At 36.4% G+C, this 27,979-nt stretch overlaps 1 protein-coding gene across 4 annotated transcripts in view; it reads right to left on the reverse strand.

Moving 5' to 3' along the window:
• The window catches only part of RIC1 (RIC1 homolog, RAB6A GEF complex partner 1), a 127,791-nt gene extending 100,402 nt beyond the window's left edge, over positions 1–27,389 (reverse strand). For 3 of the 4 annotated variants that reach the window (XM_073228567.1, XM_073228565.1, XM_073228566.1), the window contains exon 1: positions 26,831–27,389. In XM_073228567.1, coding sequence (XP_073084668.1) covers positions 26,831–26,974 — 144 coding nt within the window. In that variant the 5' untranslated portion in view covers positions 26,975–27,389. The remainder of the gene's footprint in view (positions 1–26,830) is intronic. The other variant, XM_037019021.2, reaches the window with a different exon arrangement.
• Positions 27,390–27,979: the final 590 nt, after the last annotated feature.

Consider the following 27,979-nt stretch of genomic DNA (forward strand, 5'->3'; position numbering starts at 1 on the left):
TCCGTGTACAGCCCTACTATACTCATTGAGCTAACTATGTCCCTATACAAAACAAATTTATCAACTAGAATATAGCTCTTATGGATGGCTTCTTTCACTTTAGCCTTTGGAAAAGTGTTATATAGATCATCTCCTTAAAGCGTTTTTAATCTCTAAAATTGAAATACAGAAGTTTATAAAAAGCTAACAAAGCTCAAAACACATTAAAACTGCCAGAAATTAGTTGCTTATATTTCAAATATCAATTAAAGGTTAAAAACAAGTACCTACAAAGGAGTGTTGATCAGCAAAATGGCAGAACAGGAGGCGGCCCTGGACTCTCCTCCACAAACACACCGTCTCAACAATTCACAAAAAAAGTCCCCCTTTGTGAAAAATGCAAAAACTAATCAAAATACTCCTGAATATTAAGTGAACACAAAACCAGACTCATCAAAGCTGATAGGGAGATTTTGGATACTCTCTTACCAAACTCCTAGCCGAAACAAAGTGCCATACAATCAGGATGAAACTATAGCTCCCAGCTAATTCCTGATAATGAGAAGAGGTGGTCTGCATGTCCAATGCCTCAGACTCTCCACAGAAGTTTCCTAGATGCCTGGCTTCTGTCTCGCCAGTCTTGGAATAGTATTTGGAAACGTCTGACAGAACCAGCATAATCCAGCCACCCAGGGGACAACAGAGACAGTAACTTGGACTGGTAGTCACCACAGCTCAGCAAAGAGTGAACAGAGGAAGAAGTTCGGCTTCTTCCTGAGAAAAGAAAGAGTTGGTCCACATGTCCAATGCCCCAATTTGTACAGGGGTTGGTCGAACGCTTTTGTCTTGCCTTTTTCAGAGTACTGACAGGATCCCAAAAAACCTAGCTGCCTGGGGGCTGATAAGAACAGAGAAAGAGATCAAGGCAGGCAGTTGCCATACAAAGCCATACATAGCCCTTCCCCCAGGGGAAAACAACCAAAAACCTAGCTCCCAGCTTCTCCCAAGGGGGAGAAAGAGTTGGATGGAGCATATAACAATTCAACTCTTCTGGAGACCACCTGCGGAATGGCTTCAGTCTCACTTGTTGCATCACACTGAGGGGATCCAGCATACCCTAGAAACCTGGGGGCTGCAAACAACAAAGGAACAAGTTAAACTAACAGGAAGATCTGAGAGGCTGCCAGAATCTCTGGCCAGGCTGACTGGTGGGGGTCTTCTAATATATGAGGTTAGTCTGTGAAGACTGGGAGAGGTGGCTCCTTTGTCTAATGTACAGACACCAACACAGAGAGTCAAGGAAGATGAAAAAAAATGGGCAAATCTGTTCCAAACAAAAGAAATTAAATTAAATCTCCAAAAATAGACCCTAATTAAACAGATACATGATATATAAGAAAGATAACTTCTAATAACCATCATAAAGATGTTCACTGAGGTCAGGAAAACAATGGATGAACAAAGTGAGAATTTCAACAGAGACAAACATAAAAAGTACCAACAGAACTCACAGAGCTGAAGAATATAATAACTAAAATGGAAACTTTACTAGAAGAGTTCAACAAAAGACTTGATCAAACAGAAGGCCAGCAAACTCCAAGAAAGATCAACAGAATTCACTCAATCACAAAAGAAGAGAAAAAAAAAAAAAAAAAAGAAGTGAATAAAGCTTAAGGGATTGATGGGACACTAATAAGCAGACCAATATACACAACAGGAGAGAGAGAAATGACCAGAAAGCTTATCCGAAGAAATGGATGAAAACTTCCCAAATGAGGGGAAGAAAACCCCAAAGAAGAGGAACTCAAAAAAATCCTCATTGAGACAAATTATAATCAATTGTCAAAAGTAAAAGCGAAGAAATGTTTTGAAAGCAGAAGAAAAAGGCAACTTATCATGTACAAGGGAACTTCAAGAAGACTGTAAGTGGATCGATCTCTCAGGACAAACATTGCAGGCCAGAAGGGAGTGGGATAATACATTCAAAGTGCTGAAAGAAAAAAACCTACCAACCAATAACACTATGTAAGGCAAAATCATCCTTAAAAAATGAAGGAAAGATAAGAGTCTTTTCCAAAGAAACAAAAATCGAGGGAGTTCAACATTAGACCTATTTACCAGAAATGTTAAAAGAGAATTCTTCAGAATGAGATGTAATGTTGCTAAGTGACAGCACAAAAGTATAAAAAGTATAAAAGTGGTTGGTAAAGATAAATATACAAACAGAATAGTACTGTAATAATGTAGGTAAATTTCTTTTAATTCTAATATAAAAGTTAAAAGACAAGAGTATTAAAATAACCACACCTAAAAATGTTAGTAGACACACAAAATAAATATATGTACATAATGACAATAACAAAGTGTGGGGGAGAAGTTGAAGTGTTAAAAATTGGTATGCAATTTAGCCATACTTGTATTCTTAAACAACTTCAAATAAACTGATACTGAGCAGTCCCACCTTGCCACCCACTGCCATTTGCCTTCACAGCCCCATCATCATGACCCAGAGGGGAGTTCCCTGGCCCAATGGGAGTATGCACAAAACTGGTGCCAACACTGAAACTACCCAGACCAGTATAGAGCATGCACCTGCCTGTGGGTGAATATGCTGAGGATCTGGTTCCACCCAACCAGCAGGACCCAGCCACCGACAACCCCAGAATTCCCTGGGACAGTGAAGACCATGCACTAACCTGTGGGTGAGTATGCACAGGACCTGTTGCACCCAAGCCAATAGGAACTGGCTGGCAACAAAACAAGAATTCCTGAGAGCAGTCCAGAACATGAACAGGCTTATGTGTGAACAGACACAGAGACAGCTGGTACCAGTCTGCAAGTTACCTGGTGTGCAACCCGGACCTTCTGCTGGTCTGGGAACTCCTCTCCATTCGTCTATCACACACCCCTCTACGAGCACAAAATCCACAAATGTCCATCTGGGAGCCCCTCCACCAGGTCCCCAAGACTGCACAGCCCCACCCCTACCCCAGTACCACACCCTGAAAGCCAAAGAACCAGGACAAGCCTGTCTCATGCTCACTTGGCTTCCAGCTTGCCAGAAACATGAGGAATATGAAGTCTACCCAACGTACATTCTTATACTAGGCCAATCCTTCAAGACAGGAAAAAGGAGCCCTTTCACTAATTCACACAAAAAAGCACAGAAAGTCAAACAAAATGAAGAGACACAGGAATATCCTCCTAACAACAGAACAAGAAAAACAAAATCAGAAAAAAGCTAAATGAAACAGAGTTAACCAATCTACCTGATCAAAAACAAGTTTAACATGACAGTTTTAAAGATTCTCACTGGACTTGAGAAAACAATGGAGGAACTCAAGGTGGACCCCAACAAAGGGATAGAAAATCTAAAATAGGACCAGAGATGAGGAATTCCAAAGAGGATGTATGGGCTAGGAAGAATTAATGTCATCAAAATGGCCATCCTGCCCAAAGCAATATACAGATTCAATGCAATCCCTATCAAATTACCAACAGCATTCTTCAACAAACTGGAACAAACAGTTCAAATATTCATATGGAACCACCAAAGACCCCAAATAGCCAAAGCAATCCTGAGAAGGAAGAATAAAATGGGGGAGATCTCCTCCCCAACTTCAAGCCCTATTTTGTACAAAGCCACAGTAATCAAGACAATTTCGTACTGGCACAAGAACAGAGCCACAGACCAGTGGAACAGAATAGAGACTCCAGACATTAACCCAAGCATATATGGTCAATTAATAGATGATAAAGGAGGCATGGACATACAATGGGGAAATGACAGTCTCTTCAACAGATGGTGCTGGCAAAACTGGACAGCTACATGTAAGAGAATGAAACTGGATCATTGTCTAACCCCATACACAAAAGTAAATTCAAAATGGATCAAAGACCTGAATGTAAGTCATGAAACCATAAAACTCTTAGAAAAAAACATAGGCAAAAATCTCTTAGACATAAACATGAGCGACTTCTTCATGAACATATCTCCACAGGCAAGGGAAACAAAAGCAAAAATGAACAAGTGGGACTATATCAACCTGAAAAGCTTCTGAACAGCAAAGGACACCATCAATAGAATGAAAAGGCATCCTACGGTATGGGAGAATATACTCATAAATGACAGATCCGATAAAGGCTTGACATCCAAAATATATAAAGAGCTCATGCACCTCAACAAAAAGCAAATAATCCAATTAAAAAATGGGCAGAGGAGCTGAACAGACAGTTCTCTAAAGAAGAAATTCAGATGGCCAACAGACACATGAAAAGATGCTCCACACTGCTAGTCATCAGAGAAATGCAAATTAAAACCACAATGAGATATCACCTCACCCCAGTAAGGATCGCCACCATCCAAAAAACAAACAACAACAAATGTTGGTGAGGTTGTGGAGAAAGGGGAACCCTCCTACATTGCTGGTGGGTATGTAAATTAGTTCAACCATTGTGGAAAGCAGGATGGAGGTTCCTCAAAAAGCTCAAAATAGAAATACCATTTGACCCAGGAATTCCACTCCTAGGAATTTACCCTAAGAATTCAGCGGCCCAGTTTGAAAAGACAGATGCACCCCTATGTTTATCACAGGACTATTTACAGTAGCCAAGAAATGGAAGTAACCTAAGTGTCCATCAGTATATGAATGGATAAAGAAGATGTGGTAAAATATACACAATGGAATATTATTCAGCCATAAGAAGAAAACAAATCCTACCATTTGCAACAACATGGATGGAGCTAGAGGATATTATGCTCAGTGAAATAAGACAGGCGGAGAAAGACAAGTACCAAATGATTTCACTCATATGTGGAGTATAAGAACAAAGAAAAACTGAAGGAACAAAACAGCAGCAGAATCACAGAACCCAAGAATGGACTAACAGTTACCAAAGGAAAAGGGACTGGGGAGGATGGGTGGGAAGGGAGGGGGAAAAAGAAAGGGGATTATGATTAGCATGTATAATGTGGCGGGGGGCATGGGGTGGGCTGTGCAACACAGAGAAGACAAGTAGTGATTCTACTACAGCATCTTACTACACTGATGGACAATGACTGAAATGGGGTTTGTCGGGGGACTTGTTGAAGGGGAGAGCCTAGTAAACATAATGTTCCTCATGTATTAGTAGATTAATGATACCAAAATAAAAAAAATTAAAAAAAAGAAAATGTAAAAAAAATACAAAGAGAAGAGAGAGAAAAAGGAATAGAAAACTTGAAGAAATAATAGCTGAAAACTTCCCTAATCTATGGAAGGAAACAGTCATCCAGGTCCAGGAAGTCCAGAGATGTCTGAACAAGATGAACCCAAGGAAGTTCACACCAAGACACATCATAGTTAAAATGTCAAAGATCTAAGACATAGAGCAAATTTTAAAAACAAAAAGAGAAAAGCAGCAAACTATGTATAAGGAAAATACCATAAGGCTATCCGTGGACTTTTCAGCAGAAATTCTATCAGTCAGAAAGCAAGAACATGATATATACAAAGTGCTGAAAGGAAAAAAAAAAAACTAGCAGCAAAGTTATCATTCAGAATTGAAGGAGAAATAAGAGCTTCATAGATGAACCTAAGTTAAAGGAGTTCACCACTATTAAACCAGCCTTACAAAAGACGTGAAAGGGATTTCTTTATGAGGAAAAGAAAAGATCCTAAAAAGAAATAAGAAATTAAAGGGAAAAATTTCCACTGTTAAACAATCATATAGAATAGGTAGGAGATCAATACTTAGGTACTATGAAGGTCAAAAAAACAAAAATAGCAAAAGCAATTACATCCAAAAATTAGTTAAGGAATCACTTAAAAGGTGTTTGAAAAAGATATATACATAGAACACTGAGGAGGAGTAAGAAATGCAGTCCTGTTAAAATGTGCTGGAACGTAACTGGCCATCAGATAATACATTGTTATATTCATAGGGCACCATTTAAGAACCCCATGATAACCACAAACCCAAAATGTATACAAGAAGCACAAAAAAGAACCCAACTATAACACTAAAGAATGTCATAAAGCACAAGACATGAGAACAAGAGAGGAAAAAAGGACTAGAGAATGACAAAAACAACCAGGAAACTTTTAACAAAATGGCAATAAGTACATAAATATCAGTAATTATTTTAAATGCAAATGAATGAAATACAACAATCAAATGGAAGGGTGTCTGAATGGATAAAAATGCAAGACACAGCTATTTGCTGCCTACAAGAGACTCACTTCAGACTTAAGGACACACAAAGGCTGAAACTGAAGGGATAGAAAAAGATATTCCATGCAAACAGAAATAAAAAAAAAACTGGAGTAGCAATATTTTTATCAGACAAAATAGATATCAAAACAAAGAAAGTAACAAGAGACAATGAAGCACACTGTATAAAAAGAAATAAATCTAAAAAGAAAATATGAAAACTCAAAGTATCAATGCACCCAACAAAGGAGCACCTAAATATATAAAACAAATGTTAACAGAGAAAAATGGGAGAAATTAACAGTAACACAATAATAGCAGGGGACTTTAACACCCTACTTATATGAACAGATAGATCACACAGAAGATCAATAAGGAAACAGTGGTGTTGAATGACATATTAGACCAGATGGACTTGATATACATACACAGAACATGCCACCCCAAAGCAGCAGAATGTATATTCTTCTCAAGTTTACATGGAATATTCTCTAGAATAGATCACATATAGGACACAAAACAAGTCTCAATAAATTGAAGACTGAAAGGATCTTTTCAGACCATAATAGTATGAAACTAGAAATCAACTACAAGAAAAAAATCTGGGAAAAAAAAATGGGGAAGTTGAACATGGTTCTAAATAATCAACAGATCAAAGAACAGATCAAACAGAAAGTCAAACAATACATGGAGATAAAAGAAAATAGAAACACAGCTATTCAAAATATGTGGCATGAAGAAAAAGTGATTTTAAGAGAGACTTTACAGCAATACAGGCCTACCTCAAGAAACAACAATTTTATATAAACAATCTAACCTTAAAGCTAAAGGAACTAGAAAAAGAACAAAGCCCCAAGTTAGTAGCAGAGAGGACATAATAAAGATCATAGTAGAAACAAATAAAATAGAGAATAAGGAAACAAACAAACAAAAATCAATGAAACCAAGAGCTGGTTCCTCCAGAAGATAAACAAGAGAGATTTACCAAGACTTACTAGCCAGTCATATCAAAGAAAAGAGAGAAGACACAAATAAACAAATTTAGAAATGAAAGAGCAGAAGTTACAAATGGCACAACAGAAATTAAAAGAATTATGAGAATTCTATGAAAAATTAAATGCCAATAAATCGAACAACCTAGATGAAATGGATCACTTCCTATAAACATACAATTTTCCAAAACTGACCCAGGAGGAAAGAGAAAATCTGGACAGATTTCTATTAATAAAATTGAATTGGTATTCAAAAAACTCTCAACAAGCCAACTTCCAAGACCAGATGGCGAATTCTACTAAGCATTTAAAGAAAAACTAATACCCATCATTCCTAAAGTATTCCAAACACAGAAGAGGAGGGAATACTTCTAAACTTATTCTATGAGCCCAGCATCACTCTAATACCAAAACTAGACAAAGATACTACAAAAAAACTACAGACCAATATTCCTGATGAATACAGATGTAAAAATCCTCAACAAAATATTAGCAAACTGAAATAAAAAATACATTAAAAGGATCAGCCATCACAACCAAGTGGCATTTATTCCAAGGATACAAGGATGGTATAATATTCGTAAGTCAATCAATGTGATATATCACATTAACAAGGGAAGAATGAATACCAAATTACCATCTCAATAGATGCTGAAAAAGCATTTGACAAAATTCAACATCCATTCATGATACAACTCTCAACAAAATAGGTATAGAGGAAACATACCTCAACATAATAAAGGCTATATATGACAAATCCCATAGCCAACATCAGACTCAATGGTGAAAAGCTCATGGCATTTCCTCTAAGATCAAGAACAAGACAAAGATGCCTCCTATCACCACTTTAATTCAACACAGTACTAGAGGTCCTAGCCATGGCAATGACACAGGAAAAAGAGATAAAGGCATCCAAATTGGTAAGGAAGTGAAACTGTCACTACTTGATGACATGATACTATATATAGAAAACACTACAGACTCCACCAAAAAAACTATCAGAATAACTGAATTCAGCAAAGTACAGGATATAAAATCAGTAATACAGAAATCTTTTGCATTCCTATATATTAACAAGGTTGCAGATAAATCAAGAAAACAATTCCACTGACAATTGCATCAAAAGAATAAAATACCTAGGAATAAACATAGCCAAGGAGGTGAAAGATCTGTATTCTGAAAATTATAAGACACTGATGAAAGAAATTGAAGACACAAATAAATGGAAATCTACCCCAAGCTCATGGATAGGAAGAATTAATATTGTCAAAATGACCATTCTGTCCAAAGCAATTTAGATTCAGTGCAATCCCTATCAAAATACCAATGGCATTTTTCAATGAACTAGAACAAATAATCCTAAAATTCATATGGAACCACAGAAGACCCTGAAAAGCCAAAGCAATCTTGAGAAAGAACAACAAAGCTGGGAGTATCATACTCCCTGATTGCAACCTATACTACAAAGCTACAGTGATTAAAACAGTATGCTACTGGCACAAGAACAGATATGTGGATCAATGGAGCAGAAAAGAGCCCAGAAATAAACACACATATATGGTCAATTAATCTATGACAAAGGAGGCAAGAATATATGAGGGAAAGATAGTCTCCTTCAATAAATGGTGCTGAGAAAACTGGAAAACTACATGCAAGAGAATTAAACAGGATCACTAACATCATACAAAAAAGTAAACTCAAACGGAATTAAAGATCCAAATGTAAGACATGAAACCATAAAACTCTACACTGGCAAAAATCTCTTTAACATAAGCATGAGCAATTTTTTTCTGGACATATCCTGCCAGGCAAGGGTAGCAAAGCAAAAAATAAACAAGTGGGAACACATCAAACTAAAAAGTATCTGCACAGCAAAGGAAACCATCAACAAAACAAAACGCCAACCTATTATATGGGAGAATATATACAAATGATATATCTGACACAGGGCTAATATCCAAAATATATAAAGAACACATACAGCACCAAAAAACAACCCAATTAAAAAATGGGCACAAGACTCGAACAGACGATTTTCTAAAGAAGACCTATAGATGATCAACAGTCACATGAAAAGATATTCAACATCACTGGTCATCTGGGGTGAATGCAAACTAAAACCACAATGAGAAATCACCTCACATCAGTAAGAATGGCTACTACTCAAAAGACAAGAAATAACAAGTGTTGGTGAAGATGTGGAGAAAAGGCAACCCTCCTCCACTTTTGGTGGGAATATAAATTGGTGCAGCCACTGTGAATAGCAGTACGGAGGTTCCTCAAAAAACTTAAAATAGAAATACCACCTGGAAATTCCACTTTTGGGTATTTACCTTAAGAAAACAAAATCACTGACTTGAGAAGATATATGCACTTCTCTGTTTACTGCCTCATTATTTACAATACCTAAGATATGGAAGCAACTGAAACATCCATTAACAGATAAATGTATTTAAAAAATGGATATACATATACACACACCACACACACTGGAATGTTACTCAGCCATAAAAAAGAAATCTTGCCATTTGTAACATGGATGGACCTGGAGGGTATTATTCTAAGTGAAATAAGCCAGGTAAAGAAAAAAAAACACCATGATTTCACTTACATGTGGAATTAGAAAACAAAACAAATAAAACAGAAATAGATTTATAGACACAGGGAAGAGACTGGTGGTTACCATGGGAGAAGGGTTGGGGTAGGTAGGTCAAAAGTTAAAGGGAATAAAAAGTACAAGCATCAAACTATAAAGTAAACCAGTCATAGGAATGGAAGTACAGCACAGACAATATAACCAAAAATTCTGTAATATCTTGGTATGGTGGCAAGAGTAACTACACTTACTATGGTGAGTGAGCATTTTGTTATGTATATAATTATCAAATCACTATGCTGTACGTATGAAAGCAGTATGATACTGTATACCAGCTATATTCCGGTAAAAAAAAATAGCTAAAGTAAATCCTCTCCTATTGACAATTACTTTAAATATCAATAGGTTGAATTCACTGACCAAAAACATAGAGTGGCTGAATGAATTTAAAGAAGAAGACCCAATTATATGCTGCCTGTAAGAAACTCATTTTAAATTTAAGGACATATGTAGGCTGAAAGTGAAAGGATGAAAAAAGGTATCTCATGCATATGGTAAGTAAGAGAGAACACAGATGGATATACTCATATCAGAGAAAATAGACTTTAAATTAAAAACTGTCACCAGAGACAAAGATATTATATAATGATTAAAGGGTAAATTCACCAGGAAGACATAACTGTAAATATATACACAAAGCATATAATATATAAATATATACATGTTAGATATAACCTCAGCATACCTAACTATATAAAGCAAATACTGACAGAACTGAATGCAGAGGTAAACAGCAATACAATAATAGGATACTTTAATATCCTGCTTTTCATAATGAATAGTCAGAAAATCTATAAGGAAACCGAAGGCTTGAACACCACTATCAACCAAATGAAACTAACAGACATGTTCAGAATATTCCACAAACAGCAGAATACACATTCTTCTTAAGTGTACATGGTACGTTCACCAGGACAGAACACATATTACATCAAAAAAGAAGTCTTAACAAATTTAAGAAGACTGAAATCATACCAACTTTCTTCTCACCACAGTAGAGTGAAACTATAGAACTCAATTATAGAACTTATAGAACTCAATTGCAAAAGAAAACTGGAAAATTAAAAAATATGTGTAGATTAAACATGCTCAACAACAAATAGGTCAAGGGAGAAAGTGAAAGGCAAATTAAAATATATACTGAAATAAAAACTAAGAAACAAAATTTACAGGATGCAGCAAAAACAGTACTCAGAATGATAAATGGCTATAATAAAAAAAGAAAAAGATCTCAAATCTACCTAATTTTACACCTCAATGAACTAGAAAAAGAACTAAGCCCAGTTAACAGAAAGAACCAAATAATAAAAAGATAAGAGCAGAAATAAGTCAAACAGAATACAGTAAAACTACAGGAAAAATTAACATAACAGTTGGTTTTTGAAAAGGAAATCAAAAAAGTCAGCTAGACCTAACTAAGAAAAAAAGAGAAAACTTGAATAAAATCAGAAATGGAAGAGACATTACAACTGATAACACAGAAATGCCAAGTGATCATAAAAGATGACTGAGCAACTGTATGCCAAAAATCTGAGTAACACTGAATGGATAAATTCATAGAAATGCATAACCTACGAAGACTGAATCATGAAGAAATAGGGAATCTATACAGACATGTAATTAATATGCAGCTTGAATCAGTGATCAAAAACCTCCCAACAGAGAAAAGTTCAATACCAGATGGTTTCACTGGTAAATTCTACCAAACATTTAAAGAATAATTAATGCCAACCCTTCTCAAACTCTTCCAAAATATCAAAGAGGCAGGAACACTTTCGAACTCATTTTATGAGGCCCACATTACCCTGATAGCAAAGCCATAGGCACCACAAGAAAAGAAACCACATAGGCCAATATATCTGATGAAATAGACAAAGATCTTCAACACAGTGCTAGAAAATCCAATTCAATAGCACATTAAAAAAGAATTATACACCATAATTAAGTCTGATTTATCCTTGGCATGCAAGAATGTGTCACCATAGGAAAATCAATTAATAAGATAAACTACATTAACAAAACAAAGGATAAAAATACATGATTGCCTCAAAAGAGGCAGAAAAGTGACAAAATTCAACACCTTTTCATGACAAAAACTCTCAGCAGTTAACTAGGAATAGAAGGAAAATATCTCAACATAAGACCCATAGCTAAATCACACCCAACAGTGAAAAACTGAAAGATTTTCTACTAAAATCAGTAACAAGTAAGTATACCTACTCTCATCACTTTTCAACACAGTCCTAGAAGTCCTAGCCAGAGCAATTAGGCAAGAAAAAGAAATAAAAGGCACCCAAATAGTCCATTTGCAAACAACATCTTATATATGGAAAACACTTAAGATTCCATTTTTTAAAATGTTAGAAGTAATAAATAAGTTCAGTAAAACTTCAGGATATAAAATCAACATACAAAAATCAATTCCATTTCTATACACTTAACAGTGAACTATCTGAAGAGGAAATGAAAATAATCTCATTTACAATAGCACCATAAAGTAGTAAAACACTTAGGATTAAACAACTAGAGGTGAAAGACTTGTACACTGAAAACTGAAAAATACTCACTGATGAAAGAACTTTAAAAAGATATAACAAATGGAAAGACATGTCAAGTAAAGAATATTGTTGAAATGTACATACTACTCAAAGCAATCTACAAATTCAGTGCAATCTCTTTCAAAATCACAATGGGACTTTTTTGCAGAAAAGAAAAAAACAATTCAAAAATTCACATGGAACCACAAAAGACTCCAAATAGCCAAACCAATTTTGAGAAAACAAAGCTGGAAGCATCAAACTTGTTATTTCCAAATATTTTACAAAGTGACAGTAATTAAAATAGTATGGTACAAAGACTAATGAAAAACAGTAGAGAGCCTAGAAATCAATCCACACACACAGGTCAACAGGTATTTGACAAGGGTTCCAAGTACAGTGGAAAAACCACAGTCTCTCTTAACAAATGTGCTGAGGAAACTGCATAACCGTGAAAAAGAATAAAGTTGGACCTTTACCTAATACCATATACAAAAATCAATTCAAAATGGATTAAAGTACTAAAGGTTAAGACTGGAAACTGTAAATAAAACTCCTAGAACAAATCATAAGGAAAAGCTTTATGACATTGGTCTTGGCAATGATTTCATGGATATAACACCAAAAGCACATGCAACAAAGCAGAAATAGCCAGGTGGAACAAATCAAACTGAAGAGCTTCTGCACAACAAAGGAAACATCAACTGAATGACAAGGTAACTTGAGGAATAAAAGAAAATATTTGCAAACCATTTACCTGATAATGGGTTTATTTCTAAAGTCATTAAAGGAACTCCTACAACAAAAAAAACTAATAATATGATTAAAAAATAGTCTAAAGACTTAAGACATTTCTCCAAAGAAGACATACAAATGACTGACAAGTATATGAAAAGATCAACATTGCTAATCATTACAGAAATGGAATCAGAATCACAATGAGATATCATGTCATGTCACCTATCAGGATCAAGACAAGTGTTACAGAGGATGTGGAGAAATTGGAACCCTTGCACCCAACTGCTGGAAATGTAATACAGTGCACATACCCAATATGGAAAAAAAGGCTCCTCAAAAAATTAAAAATAGAACTACATTAAGATCCAGCACTCCTCTATTACTGAGTTATCTAATCCAAGGAATTAAAATAAGGTTCTGGAAGAGATTAGAACTCCCATATTCACTGCAGCACTATTCAAAATCACCAAGATATGGAAGCAATCCAAATGTGCATTGTCAGATGAATGGATAAAAAAATGTAGTATGTCCATATCACAGAATATTTTACCACTTTAAAAAAGGAAATTTTACAAGATGTGGCAACCTGGGTGAAGCCTAAGGACATTTACTAAGTGAAATCAGTTACAGAAGGATAAATAATACATGATTCCACTTAAAAGAGGTATGTAACACTTAATGATTCTTAACATCTTACTACGTTGCAGGACAGTGACCACACTGGAGGGGGTGAGGACTTGATAATATGGGTGAATATGCTGAACCACTGTGTTGTGTATTTGAAACCATCTTAAGATTGTGTATCAATAATATTTAATTTAAAAAAGCACAAATGTTTCTGAGAAAAAAAAGGTATGTAAAATTGTCAAGTTCATCGTTATCAATGAGTAAAATTATGCTTTGATATATACGTAAGTGGTTTTCAACAAGGGTGCCAAGAACATTCATCAGGGGAAAGAACAGTTTTTTCAACAAATAGCACTGGGAAAACTGCATATCCACATGCAAAAGAGTACACTCTGACCCTTATCTTACACCATATACAAAAATTAACTCAAAATGGATCACAGACCTAAATGTAAGAGCTAAAATTATAAAACTCTTGTAAAAAAAAACACAGGGCAAAAACCTCAACATACTGGATTTGGCAATGATTTCTTGGACATGACACCAAAATCATGGGCAATCAAAGAAAAAAATAGGTGAGAAATCAAAGGACACCATCAACAGAGTGAAAAGGCAACTCACATAAAGAGGAGAAAATATGTGAAAATCATATATAACATAGGGAATGATATTCAGAACATACAAAGAACCCCTATAATTTAAAAAAAGACAACCTAATTTAAAAGTGGGCAAAGAATTTGAACAGATGCTCCTGCAAAGAAGACAAACAAATAGCCAATAAACACATTAAAAGGTACTCAATATCACATCATTAGGGAAACAAATAGAGCCACAAGAATGTACCACTTTGCACCCATCAGGATGGTTATTATGAAAAAAAAAAACCAGAAAAGTATTGGTGAGAATGTGGAGAAACTGGAGCCCTTGTGTAAGGCTGGTGGGAAAATGGTGTAGCCACTATGAAAAACATTATGGTGACATCTCCAAAAAAAATCAGTTTTTAAAAAATCAAACAAAATTATCATATGACTCAGCAACTTCACTATGAGGTATATACCCAAAAAAATTAAAAGCAAAAGGAACCTAAACAGATATTCGTAGACCAATGTTCACAGCAGCATTATTCACAATAGACAAAAAGTGGAAGCAACCCAAGTGTACACCAATGGATAAATATATATACATGCAATAGAATATTATTCAGCCTTAAAAGAGAAGCAAATTTTGGTACAACATGGAAGACCCTGAAGACATGCTAAGTAAAACAAGTCTATCACTAAGGGCAAATACTCTGTTTTCACAATACAAATCCATAGAATCAGAAAGTAGAATGGTGGATGGTAGGGGTGAGTAGGAGGGAGAAATAGAGTATTAATGCAGACTGGGTAGAGAGTTTAAATTTGGAAAGATGAAAAATTTCTGGAAATGGATGGTGGTGATGGTTGCACCCAATTTAAATGTACTTACCACCACAGAACTGCACGTTAAGATATTATTAAAATGGTAAATTTTATGTTATGTATATTTAACCACATTAAAAACTTGAAAGCAAAAAAGGGACTGAAAACTTGCTAGACCTTTACTGAATTAAGTAAATATTAAACTGAAGTACACTGTAATAAGATGCATATTTTAACTGCTAGAGGAACCACTAGTAAAATAACTAAAAAAAGTATGGTTAAGAAATCAGAGCAATTAAAGGAGTAACAAGTAAACAAAAGACATGAGAGATAATAGAAAACAAATAGCAAAACAGTTAATGTATATCCAACCACCTCAATAATTGCATTACGTGTGGATGGACTAAACACTCCAATCAAATGGCAGGGGTTATCAAGTTGGATTAAAAAAAAGATAAGAGAAAAATCAAGATCTAAATATATGCCATCTATAGAACACACACTTCAGATTCTAAGATGTAAGTAGTTTGAAAATTAAATGATGAAAAAAGGTATGTCACACATGGTAATGGTAAGAGAAGTGTAGTAGCAACACTAATATAAAACAAAATACAGCTCAGTAGAGAGAGATACATGTAATAATGATAAAGAGGTCAATACTAAAGGAAGATATAACAATTAAAATTGTACACAAACCTAATAAAACACCCCCAAAACACATGAAGCAAAAACTGACACAATTAAAAGAACAACTCAACAATAGAATTGGAGATTACAATTTGCACTATCAATAACTGAAACAGCCAGACTAAACACTAGCAACCAATAGAAGACTTAAAGAACCATGTCCACCAATTTAACCTAATTTAGAGAACACTGCCAAAAGCACAATACATATTCTTTACAAAGCCACATCAAGTATTCTCTAACACAAACCATTAGTAAACCCATAATACAGGTGTTAATAACTTTAAAAGAATAAAATCATTTTATTTTAGAAAATGATCTTTAAAATTAATTAGTAAAATAAAAAACAGAAAATTAGACTAAGATCAGTAAAATCAAAGGCTATACAAAATTAACACACAGAAATCTGTGGTTTTCCTATACACTAACAATTAACTAATAGAAAGAGAAATCAGGAAAACAATTCCATTCACAATAGCATCAAAAAGAATAAAATACCTAGGACTAAACCTAACCAAGGAAGTGAAAGACTATACCCTGAAAACTACAAGACACTTTTAAGAGAAATTAAAGAGGACCCTAACAAATGGAAACTCATTCCATGCTCCTGGCTAGGAAGAATTTAATATCATCAAAATGGCCATCCTGCCCAAAGCAATATACAGATTCGATGCAACCCCTATCAAATTATCAACAACATTCTTCAATGAACTGGAACAAATAGCTCTAAAATTCATATGGAACCACCAAAGACCCGAATAGCCAAAGCAATCCTGAGAAAGAAGAATAAAGTGAGGGGATCTCGCTCCCCAACTTCAAGCTCTACTACAAAGCCACAGTAATCAAGACAATTTGGTACTGGCACAAGAACAGAGCCACAGACCAATGGAACAAACTAGAGAATCCAGACATTAACCCAGACATATACAGTCAATTAATATTTGATAAAGGAGCCATGGACATACAATGGGGAAATGACAGTCTCTTCAACAGATGGTGGTGGCAAAACTGGACAGCTACATGTAAGAGAATGAAACTGGATTACTGTCTAACCCCATACACAAAAGTAAATTCGAAATGGATCAAAGACCTGAATGTAAGTCATGAAACCATAAAGCTCTTAGAAAAAAACATAGGCAAAAATCTCTTAGACATAAACATGAGCGACTTCTTCATGAACATATCTCCATGGGCAAGGGAGACAAAAGCAAAAATGAACAAGTGGGACTAAATCAAGCTGAAAAGCTTCTGTACAGCAAAGGCACCATCAATAGAATGAAAAGGTATCCTACAGTATGGGAGAATATATTCATAAATGACAGACCCGATAAAGGGCTGACATCCAAAATATATAAAGAGCTCACACACCTCAACAAACAAAAAGCAAATAATCCAATTAAAAAATGGGCAGAGGAGCTGAACAGACAGTTCTCTAAAGAAGAAATTCAGATGGCCAACAGACACATGAAAAGAAGCTCCACATCGCTAATTATCAGGGAAATGCAAATTAAAACCACAATGAGATATCACATCACACCAGTTAGGATGGACAATATAGAAAATACTAGGAACAAATGCTGGCGAGGATGTGGAGAAAGGGGAACCCTTCTACACTGTTGGTGGGAATGTAAATTAGTTCAACCATTGTGGAAAGCAGTATGGAGGTTCCTCAAAAAACTCAAAATAGAAATGCCATTTGATCCAGGAATTCCACTTCCAGGAATTTACCCTAAGAATGCAGCAGCCCAGTTTGAAAAAGACAGATGCACCCCTATGTTTATCACAGGACTATTTACAATAGCCAAGAAATGGAAGCAACCTAAGTGTCCATCAGTAGATGAATGAATAAAGAAGATGTGGTATATATACACAATGGAATATTATTCAGCCATAAGTAGAAGACAAATCCTACCATTTGCAACAACACGGATTGAGCTAGAGGGTATTATGCTCAGTGAAATAAGCCAGGCAGAGAGAGACAAGTACCAAATGATTTCACTCATATGTGGAGTATAAGAACAAAGAAAAACTGAAGGAACAAAACAGCAGCACAATCACAGAACCCAAGAATGGACTAACAGTTACCAAAGGGAAAGGGACTGGGGAGGGTGGGTGGGAAGGGAGGGATAAAGGCAGGGTAAAAGAAAGGGGGCATTACGATTAGCATGTGTAGTGGGTGGGACATGGGGAGGGCTGTACAACACAGAGAAGAAGAGTAGGGATTCTGCAGCATCTTACTACACTGATGGACAGTGACTGTAATGGGGTTTGTGGGGGGAACTTGGTGCAAGGGGAAGCCTAGTAAACATAATGTTCTTCATGTAATTGCAGATTAATGATACCAAAATAAAAATAATAAAATTTTTAAAAAAATTAAAAGCTTGCTCACCAAAAAGATCTACAAAATTGATAATCAAAACTTTAGACTGATGGAGTCCCTTGAGATCTCATGTTAATTTTAGGATGGATTTTTTATTTCTGCAAAAAAGAAAAAAAAAGACCACTGGGATCATACTGACTCTGCAGGTAGGTTCAGGCAGTATTCCATGAACTTAGGATGTTTTTCCATTTATTCACACCTTCTCTAATTTCATTCACCGGTATTTTGTAGTTTCCAGCATTCAAGTCTTTGGCCTCCTCAAGTTTAAGCCTAAGTATTTTATTCCTTTTGATGGTATTGTAAATGGAACTGTTTTCTTAATTTCACCTTCAGATATTCAATGTTATTTATATATTGTATGTCAACTGTACTTAAATTTTTTTAAGTTAAAAGATTAAAACATTCATCACATTTAAGAAAAAGAAACGCAACTGATTTTTGCATGTTGATTTTGCAACCTGCACTTTTGCTAAATTTATTTGTTAATTCTAACTACAAAAAGCTACTAGAATAAACAGTTTTGGCAGGGTTGCAGAACAGCAATATACAAAAATCAAATTTACATCTTTATACCAGTAACAATTCTGAAAATGAATTAACAATTACATTCATGACAGCATCATAAAAGATAAATAAAATACTGAGTTTTAAAAAGGTGAAAACCTGCACACTGAATACTACAAAATATTGCTAAGGGAAGTTTTAAAATCTAAGTAAGTGGGAAGACACTGCATGTTCATGGATTAGAAGACTGCAAATTGTTAAAATGCAATTCTCCCTATCAATCTGTTAAGTTTAGTTCAATTTCCTGAAGATCACAGCTAGGTTTTCTTTGTAGAAATTGACAAAATGATCCTAAAATCTATCCAGAAGCACAAAATATATAGACTAGGCAAAATAACTTGAAAACAAAAACAAATTAGGACTTCTACCACCCAATTTCTAAACTTGCTATATAGCTACATGAGATGCTTGTGTGATGATGGCTATACTGATCAACAGAATACAGCAGAAAACAGAGAAATAAACCCTCACATTTATGGTCAATTGGTTTTGACAAAGGTACCAAGGCAATCAATAGTGAAGGCTTTCCAACAAACAGTGCTAAAATAACTGTTACCTATGTGCTGAAAAAAAAAAAAAAAAAACCAAACATAGATCTTTACTTCACACCATACGTAAAAGTCTACTCAAAATGGATGGCCAACCTATGAGTAAGAGCTCAAATTTAATACTTAGAAAAGAAAAATAGAAGATGTTTGTGACCTTCAACTGGTCACAGGTTTCCTAGATAAGACACAAAAAGTATTATTCATAGAAGAAAAACAAAGGACAAATTTGACACCATTAAGAAACTGAAGACAGATCACATACTGTGATAAAGTATATGCAAATCATTTATCTGATAAAGAACTTGTATTCAGCATATATAAAGAACTCTTACAACTCAATAAGACACTAGTTAAAAAAAAATGGGCAAAGGATTTGAATAGACATTTCATAACTACGGTATACAAATGGCCAATAAGCACATGAAAAGATGCTGAATATTAGTAACTAGGAACATACAAATTAAATCCACAATGAAATACTACTACAAACTCACTAAAATGACTGTAACAAAAAAGACTGACAATAACAAGTGTTGACAAGGATATGAAGAAACAGAAACCTTCAGATATTGCCAGTTGAGACATAAAATGCTACTGATACTCTGGAACAGTTTTGAACTTTCCTAAAAAGCTCAGCCTAAATTTAACATATAACCTAACAGTACCCTTCGTAGGTTTAACTCCCCAAAAGAAATGAGAATATATATCTACACAAAGACTAATACAGGAATACTTTGGAAATATTGTGTGTTTGGTTCTAGACCACTGCAATGAAGTGAGTATCGCAATAAAGCAGGTTGAATGAAGTTTCTGATTTTCCAGTGCATACAAAAGTATGTTTACACTACACTGCAGTCTATTAAGTGTGCAATGACATTGTGTCTAAAAATGTACATACCTTAATATTTTATTGCTAAAAAACGCTAACCTTCATCTAAACTTTCCATGAACCATAATCATTGATCACAGATAACCATAAAAAATGTAATAATGAAAAAGGTTGAAATAGTCCAAGAACTACCAAAACTGACAAAGACATGAAGCAAGCAAATGCTGTGGGAAAATGGCACTGATAGACTTGTTTGACACAAAGTTGTACAACATAATGAGGTATGTCTGTATACAAATATTTACAGCAACAATGATGATAGCCCCACATTAGAAACAATTCAAATATCCATCAACTGGTAAATGGATTTTTTTAAATGTGATATAGCTATACAATGTAACAGTATTCAGCAATAAAAAGGACAACAAAACACCACATATTATATGATTACATTTACATGAAACTTCCAGAGAATCCAAATCCAAAGAAAGAAAAAGCAAGCCATAGTTTACCAGGACTGAAGTGGAAGCAGATGCTGAATACAAATGGGCATGGTACTTTCTGGGTTGCTCTAAAAGTTCTAAAACTAGATTATGATGATGGTTGCACAGCTCTATAAATTCACTAAAAATCGCTCTGTACTTACAATAGATGTATTTACATACTTCAATAAAGCTGTTAGAAAATTAAACCACAGCAAATCTACTATACATCAATATACAAAATTTCATACATAAATTTATGTGTGATTTATGATTGAAATAAGGCAAATCACTTGAGAAAACACACAGGTTTGTGATACCAACTCAAAGTAATGGCAATTACAATGAACTTAAGTAAGATGCCTTGATTCCAACCAATTGATTCTGGGTGGTCAATAAAAACTTTTTAATTAAGTAACTGCCTTTGGCAAGTCTGAATTCTAGAATATTTTTAGATACTTTCAAATTGTAAATATATTTTATTCTAACTTGATAAATGTATAACAAATGCTCTATTTCACAATAAATTGAATGCTTTAATGTAGTATTTCCTATATCACCATTTTAGGTGACAAATACTGCATTAAACAGTTAATCATTTGGTGATAAAATAAATTTTCCAATCTTTTTCAATCCTTTTGATTTAGGTAAGGAGGAGAGCTATATAAGGTGCTAGTTTACTTCCAAACACTTCTCAAGCTATTTGCTAACTGACCATTTAAAGAAAAGGGCAAGTGCCTTTGGCACGAAACTAGATTTTTATAACATTGTTTCACTGTATTCCCTCATACAGTAACTTTTTATTTGGTGCTAGCTTTCATTTGTAGCAAAGATATAAATATAAATTAAATTGGTTTGAAAGAAAATTTCAAGCTTAAAAGACAGATTGGATAGGTATATAAGGACAGGGCAAAATCATGACTAAGGCATGTAAAAGCAGGACCTAAGTTCAGGAAATTTTGCTTCCCATGATATAAAGCAACTAGTCCACAGTAAACTCAGAATATGTAATTATGTAATATAGATCATATCAATGATTCACAATCAACCTGAAGATGGGTGAAATGCATTTAAATGTGTTTATACTGCTTCTTGCTTGCCTGATCCTTTCTTCCATAGACCACATCAATATAAACACATACTGGTAGCTAAGAGTTCAACTGGTTGTAAGACTAGAGAATAGTTTAAGATTTAATAAACTACAGATTATCTAATATTTAAAGTAGGGCCCTTTATTATGTACTTCCCCCCCAGCTTTATTGATATAATTAACTTATAATACTGTGTAAGTTTAAGATGTACAACATGTTGATTTGATACACATATCTTACAAAACAATTACCACCATGGTGTTAGCTAACACCTTCATCACATCATATAACCACCATCCTTTTCATGGTGAGAACATTTAAGATCTACTCCTAGCATTTTTCAAGTATAAAATACTGTATTAACTATGATCACTGAGCTATACATTAGATCCCCAGGACTTACTACCTTACAGGTGGAAGTTGTACTCTTTGACCAACATGTCTCCCTCTTTCCCCCATCCCACAGCCACTGGTAACCACTATTTTAGTGTCTGTGTCCATGTGTATGGCTTTTTCAGATGCCATATTAAGTAATAGCATGCAGTATTTGTCTTTTCCTGACTTGTTTCACTTAACATAATGCCCTCAAGGACTATCCATGTTACGCAAATGGCAAGATATCCTTTCTCATGATTAAATACTATTCCACTGTGTAAATATACCACATCATCTTTACCCATTCATCCTCTGACTGGTACTTAGGGTGTTTCCGTATCTTGGTACTTTTCTAACATAATGTGAACTGTGTAATAAGGTATTTTATTCACCTTCAGCTATATAAATAACCCTAAGTTTTTCTGAATTACCGTATTTTTTAAATTAATGTCAACATTTAAAAATATTTCAATTATCAAACCCTTAAAAATTTGGTGCTACACATGGGCCAGATATCCTAAATTCATGGAAGGAAGAAAGGGAGGGAGGGAGAAAATGAGAGAGAGGGAGGGAGGGAGGGAGGATGGGAGGAAGGAAAGAAGGAAGTTAGGAAGGAAGGAAGGAAGGAAGGAAGGAAGGAAGGAAGGAAGGAAGGAAGGAAGACTTCTTATTACAGTAAATAAAGAATGACTTAGAGAAAGCAGGATTTCAACAGAAGCTAAAGGATGGATAATATTCTGACAGGCAGAGATGGGGCAAGAGCGTACACCAAGAGGGGAGTGTCTCTGATACCAAACTAAGGATTTTGAACTTCATTCTTTAACCAACAATAGCAAGCTCTAACAGACTGCCAAGCCGTGAGATATAAGAAAGGTTCTCTGAAGGCAGCAGTAATAAAAAAGGTAACAAATAGGAGATTTAGGAAAATGCAAGTACAAATGAAATGGCTTTCCTGAGATCACACAACCATACACCTGATCCTACAACTTGTTTCTTTGAACATCTATCAAATTGCTTTCTATTATGAGCATACACCAACAAGAACATAAGTTTCTATTTGGGTTATTCAAGACACAATTTATTTAATAAATCCAGTAATTATTTGCCTCTTTCAGCTTTTTATTAGCATCCTTCTCAGTAATAACTCAAAACATTTTCATTCATCATAGTTACATACTACCATCTTTGGAAAGAATGTTCTGTTACATGTAACATGCCCCTTTCATCACTTTCATATACTATTTTTTTATGCTATCTTTTACAGGAGACATTTTTTTAAAAAGCCTTCCGAAGGTAATTTACACATTTGAAATAATCAATGACCAGAAAATTGAGATAAAACTAATCTAGAATTACAGCATTCTAAGGTATCATTTTATGGTTCACATACGTAGGCTTTCATATTCACAATTAGGCAATACACTAAAGGAATAATTATAGGCTTTCTGGTACAGTACAAAATATAATTCATCTCACACTACACCCTTGTCATCATAACTCATAACACGCCTTAAACAGAAGCTTCATCATCAAAGCTTAACTAGTCCTTTTATAATACTCTTGGCAGAAATACATCATCAATTGCTCCATGAAATAAGTTACACCTCTACCACACAAATCTAACATATGTATATACCAAACCTTTTTTGAGTACCTTTTGGGTTCCGAAATGAATGACCATAAACTCTTGAGTAGTTTTTATAACTCCTGAACAGAATCAGAAAGCAGAGAAATCAAATTTACATCAACATGTTACACTGAAATCATGTTATGCCTTCACATTAAAAATGAAATGAAAAAGTAAAGTGCCTATCTACAGAAACTCTCTTGTTCATAAGCACATCTAAACAACACTGTATTGTATCTCTCAAATTTGGAGTCAGGAAAAAATTTCAAAGATGTATGACTGTAACACTGAGATTCTAAATAGTTACTTCAGGTATACAACAGAACTGCAACAGGTACACAAAAGTTCAACAGATGACCCATAAAATGTACACAAGTTGTTATTAGAGATTTTATTTTAACATTTCCATAGTCTCATGACTAATCAACATTTTACACACAGCAATTCTTTTGGATATTAAAAAAAACAGCTTAGACTACTAAATGCACATTGCTTTCACAAGGCTAGTTTTCCCTTTTTAAAAATGCATCTCTCCTAGTGTATATCAATCATACCTTAATAAAAAATTTAAATAAAAAAATGCATCCCTCCTAAGTGACTTTAACTTACTGAGATCCCTAACAATATTTCAAGTAAGCAAATAGTGTTACGGTCTCTCATCTTTTTAAGCATGTCTCTCCCTGTCTGCAAATGCTGTCAAGCAGCTTTATAAGACCTTAACTCCACAAAAAAACCCTTTAGATCTTCAAAATTCACTTAATTCTATAAAACTATTTGCATGTACAATCTCTCCGAAATCAAAGCTTTCATGTTCTCACGCAAATATTTTAAACCAATTCACTCTAAATTATGAAGGAATAACTGACAATTCAATTTACCTAGGAGAGTGTTTTCATTTTTAAAAGAAGTTTGTTAGCCTAAATTTATTTTAACTTGCACAGTTTCAGTAAGTTTAGAAATTAAAATAAACAAAGTAAAAACTTTCAGACAGTGGGGAAAAAAGGCACCTCCTAGGAAGAGGAGACTGGAAGCTGGAGTCTGGCACCTGTTAACCATTCACCCACTTATAATCATAGGTCTTAAAATTATCTGGTCCAATACTTGATTTTTTTTTATTAAGGTATCACTGATATACACTCTTACGAAAATTTCACATGAAAAACATTATGGTTACTACATTTACCCATATTATCAAGTACCCCCCACATCCTGTTGCAGTCACTGTCCACCATCAGAGCAGTCCAATACTTGATTTTTGAAGCCAGGAAGCTGACGCCAGAAATCAAGGCTGACCATTCATAAATTTACATTACCATGCAGCGTCCCATTAAGGTATTCCTGCACTTCATATTACCTCGTATTTCAGAATGCCTAGATTCCCTACAACCTTTTTGCATACCAGATTTTAATGGCAGTGACCCCAGGACTTCTGTACAAAGTAGGTATCTTTGTGTAGGCTGGAAGTTTGAAGGAAAGGAGTATGTAGCAAAAAACAGATGCTCTTAACTATTCACAATATCCATAATAAAACTGAAACAGATTTGTGTTTCTTACACAAAGGAGTAAAGTAGCCTACAGGCTTCTGGTCTGTTCATCCTTCATATTAATTTTAGTGCTGCCTAAGTCTGCCTTGTTAGGGATGAGGCAAGTTAAAGTGGGTTTTACAACTTGCTACATCAATAAAATTAGTACTAGAGTCAGGAGACAATTTAAAATGCAAGTTCTAATTATTTTTTCTACATGTTCTGTAAAGACAATAATTATATACACCCAAAGAAAAAAATATTTAGTTGGCATTCACATGTAAATAAATTAGTATCTCATCTAAGAACCAAGTGATAAAATACGCATGTTCAAAAAACAATCAAGCACCAGCCAGCATAGTCACACCGCTAGTTTTATAACATCCTGTTTTGATAAACATCTGAAAATTAAATCAGCCAAAAACTTAATGGCAGTAGTCTGATTTATAGCATAACTATGATAGTCATATAAAGAAGATAACCAGAAACAGTTAAATCTCATCATCATTTTTACCAAGGCTGTGTGTAAGGATAGTTAAGGACTTTATAGTCCATTCAATGAGTCAGACAGACGTTTAAGGGTTTTAACAAATTTAACTAAAGCCAGTATTTCACATAGCTCTAATAAAGCCAAGATCACACTTATTTCCACGTGGTCAACTTAGCTTTGAAAGGAGAAACATTTCATTCTGACATCGATTAGTACTGCCTTCTTCGGGAAAAAAAAAAAAGAACAAGAACTCTTTTTTACTCTATTCTGTAGCTCTTATAGACAGACCTAAAGAACAGCAGCGTTCGCGGAAAACAGGGTGCATCCCATCCACCACATATTTTTTAAGTTTCTTCTCTTAGCCCCTTGGTAATCGGATACAAAAAAGGAAAACCAGGATTCAATACAGCCAGCAGAAAAATAACTCAGTTTCACGCTCTGACCAAATCTTATTACTTCCAGGTGTTACATACCTGGAAGCTGCGCGGACAAATTTGAGTTGAGTTTCCGCTCCTACTAACCGCCCCCCGCCCTACATTTCCCTAATAAAGAATCCAAGAGCAGCAGAAAGGACTGGACTTAAAGCGGGAAGATGTTTCTAGTGAGGTGAGAAGTTAAATAACCAGACTTTCAGTAAAAAATGAAAAACTCTGGCTGCAGCTGCTAGAAATAAGTTATCACAGGCCTCTACAGTCTGGCACTGGGTAAACCTCAAAAGGCTTTCCCTAAGTCCCAAACAACGGCCTTTAAAGCAAGGGTGGGCAAGCAACAGCGATCAGATTTCTAATTGTGTAAAGTTTAAACAAATTTATTCCTCAGGGAACGGGGGAAGGGAAAGGAGGGCAAGTCTGGGCTCGGCCGCCGGTCCAACACGGGAAGTCTCAGGGATTTTTGCCAGCAGCGACTGCATCTAACCCAGAGCCCCGGCCGCAGGACAAGCCAGGACCCGGCGGTACGTGCTGCCGAGTAGCTGGAAGTAGAGCGCGGACGGTGAAAGCTAGTGGGTCTGGCGCGAAGGGGCTGGGGTCCGGGGCACCGGCTGGAAGTCAAGCACGGGTCGGTGCCAGGGAGCCGCGGAGGGAGCGCCCAGAGGCTGCGCGCGGCGCTACTTACTCGGCTGTACCAGATGCTGAGGCGGGCCGGGGCCAGCACGGCGAAAAAAGTCTTCTGGGGGTCCGACTGAACGTGGAAAGGCGCCTCGGCCGGGCTCCCCAAAGGGCAGAGCAGCCTCTTGGGCCAACCGCTCAGGAAATACATGGTCCGCGCGGTGCCGCCGACGCGGCGGCGCCCGGCCCCGTCCGTCACACTCAGCGACCCGGGGCCGGACGCCCGCCTCCCAGACCACCCCCGGCCGAGTCGGCGGCGTCGGCAGGGATAGCTCGGGGCATCTGCCCGCTGGCTAAGCCGGGCCGGGCCGACGCGATCCTAAGCGACGAAGGTACCCGCGCACTGACGGGGCCCAGTGCGGTGGGGGGGGAAGGCGGGGGAAGAGTCCGGACCGGGAGGGGGCGGGAGGAGCGCGGAGGCCCGCCCTGGCCCCGCCCCTTCCTTGGGCCGCACGGGCGTCACCACGCCGCGTCGCGTGGGTCTGACCGGGAGGGCTGCGGTGCGCGCGCGCACACTGAAGACCTCTCCCGACCGGTCCCCGGACACCGCCACCGGCGCCAACCCCTATCAGCTTTCTAAAGCTCCGCCCCAATCTTCAGAGTGGTCGCCGTGCTGCGTCAATACGCACGCGCTTTTGCCGCGCCCTTGCCCCTCCCACTTACGACCTGGAGCGTCCTGCCAGGGCCGGGAGGGCGGGACAACCGCCAGAGACTCGAAGATAAGTGGACCTAGCCGTGCGAGTCTCGCTGCGAGATGACTTGCTCCGCGGAGTACGTCCCTCGCCTGCCCCATCCAAATTTGACTTCTTGTGCGGATTGATGAGGCCTCCCCTTGGGGCGGACCCGGTGCTCCAAAGCCTGGGGAGGGAGGGCGTTTGCTGGAGAGCGCCAGTCACGTGATGCTCCCTGTTGGCGTTCCTCCCTGGGCTCCAGGCCGCTTCTGTCTACGCTGCCTGTCGGGACTTTGGCCCAGTGATCCCGATATTGTGTGGCAATATCGGCAGTGAAAGCTTCATGGTGAAGTTCCTGCTCTCATGGTGTTTACATCCTAGAGGTGGCCTTTATTCAAAACGTAAATAAACTACTTACCATGGGAGTGCATGAGTCCTGTCCTCTGTCCTTAAGGAGTTTTGAATTAATTGTGCATTCATCTGTC

This window comes from Manis javanica, chromosome 2 (assembly GCF_040802235.1).
Source record: "Manis javanica isolate MJ-LG chromosome 2, MJ_LKY, whole genome shotgun sequence".
NCBI lineage: Eukaryota > Metazoa > Chordata > Mammalia > Pholidota > Manidae > Manis > Manis javanica.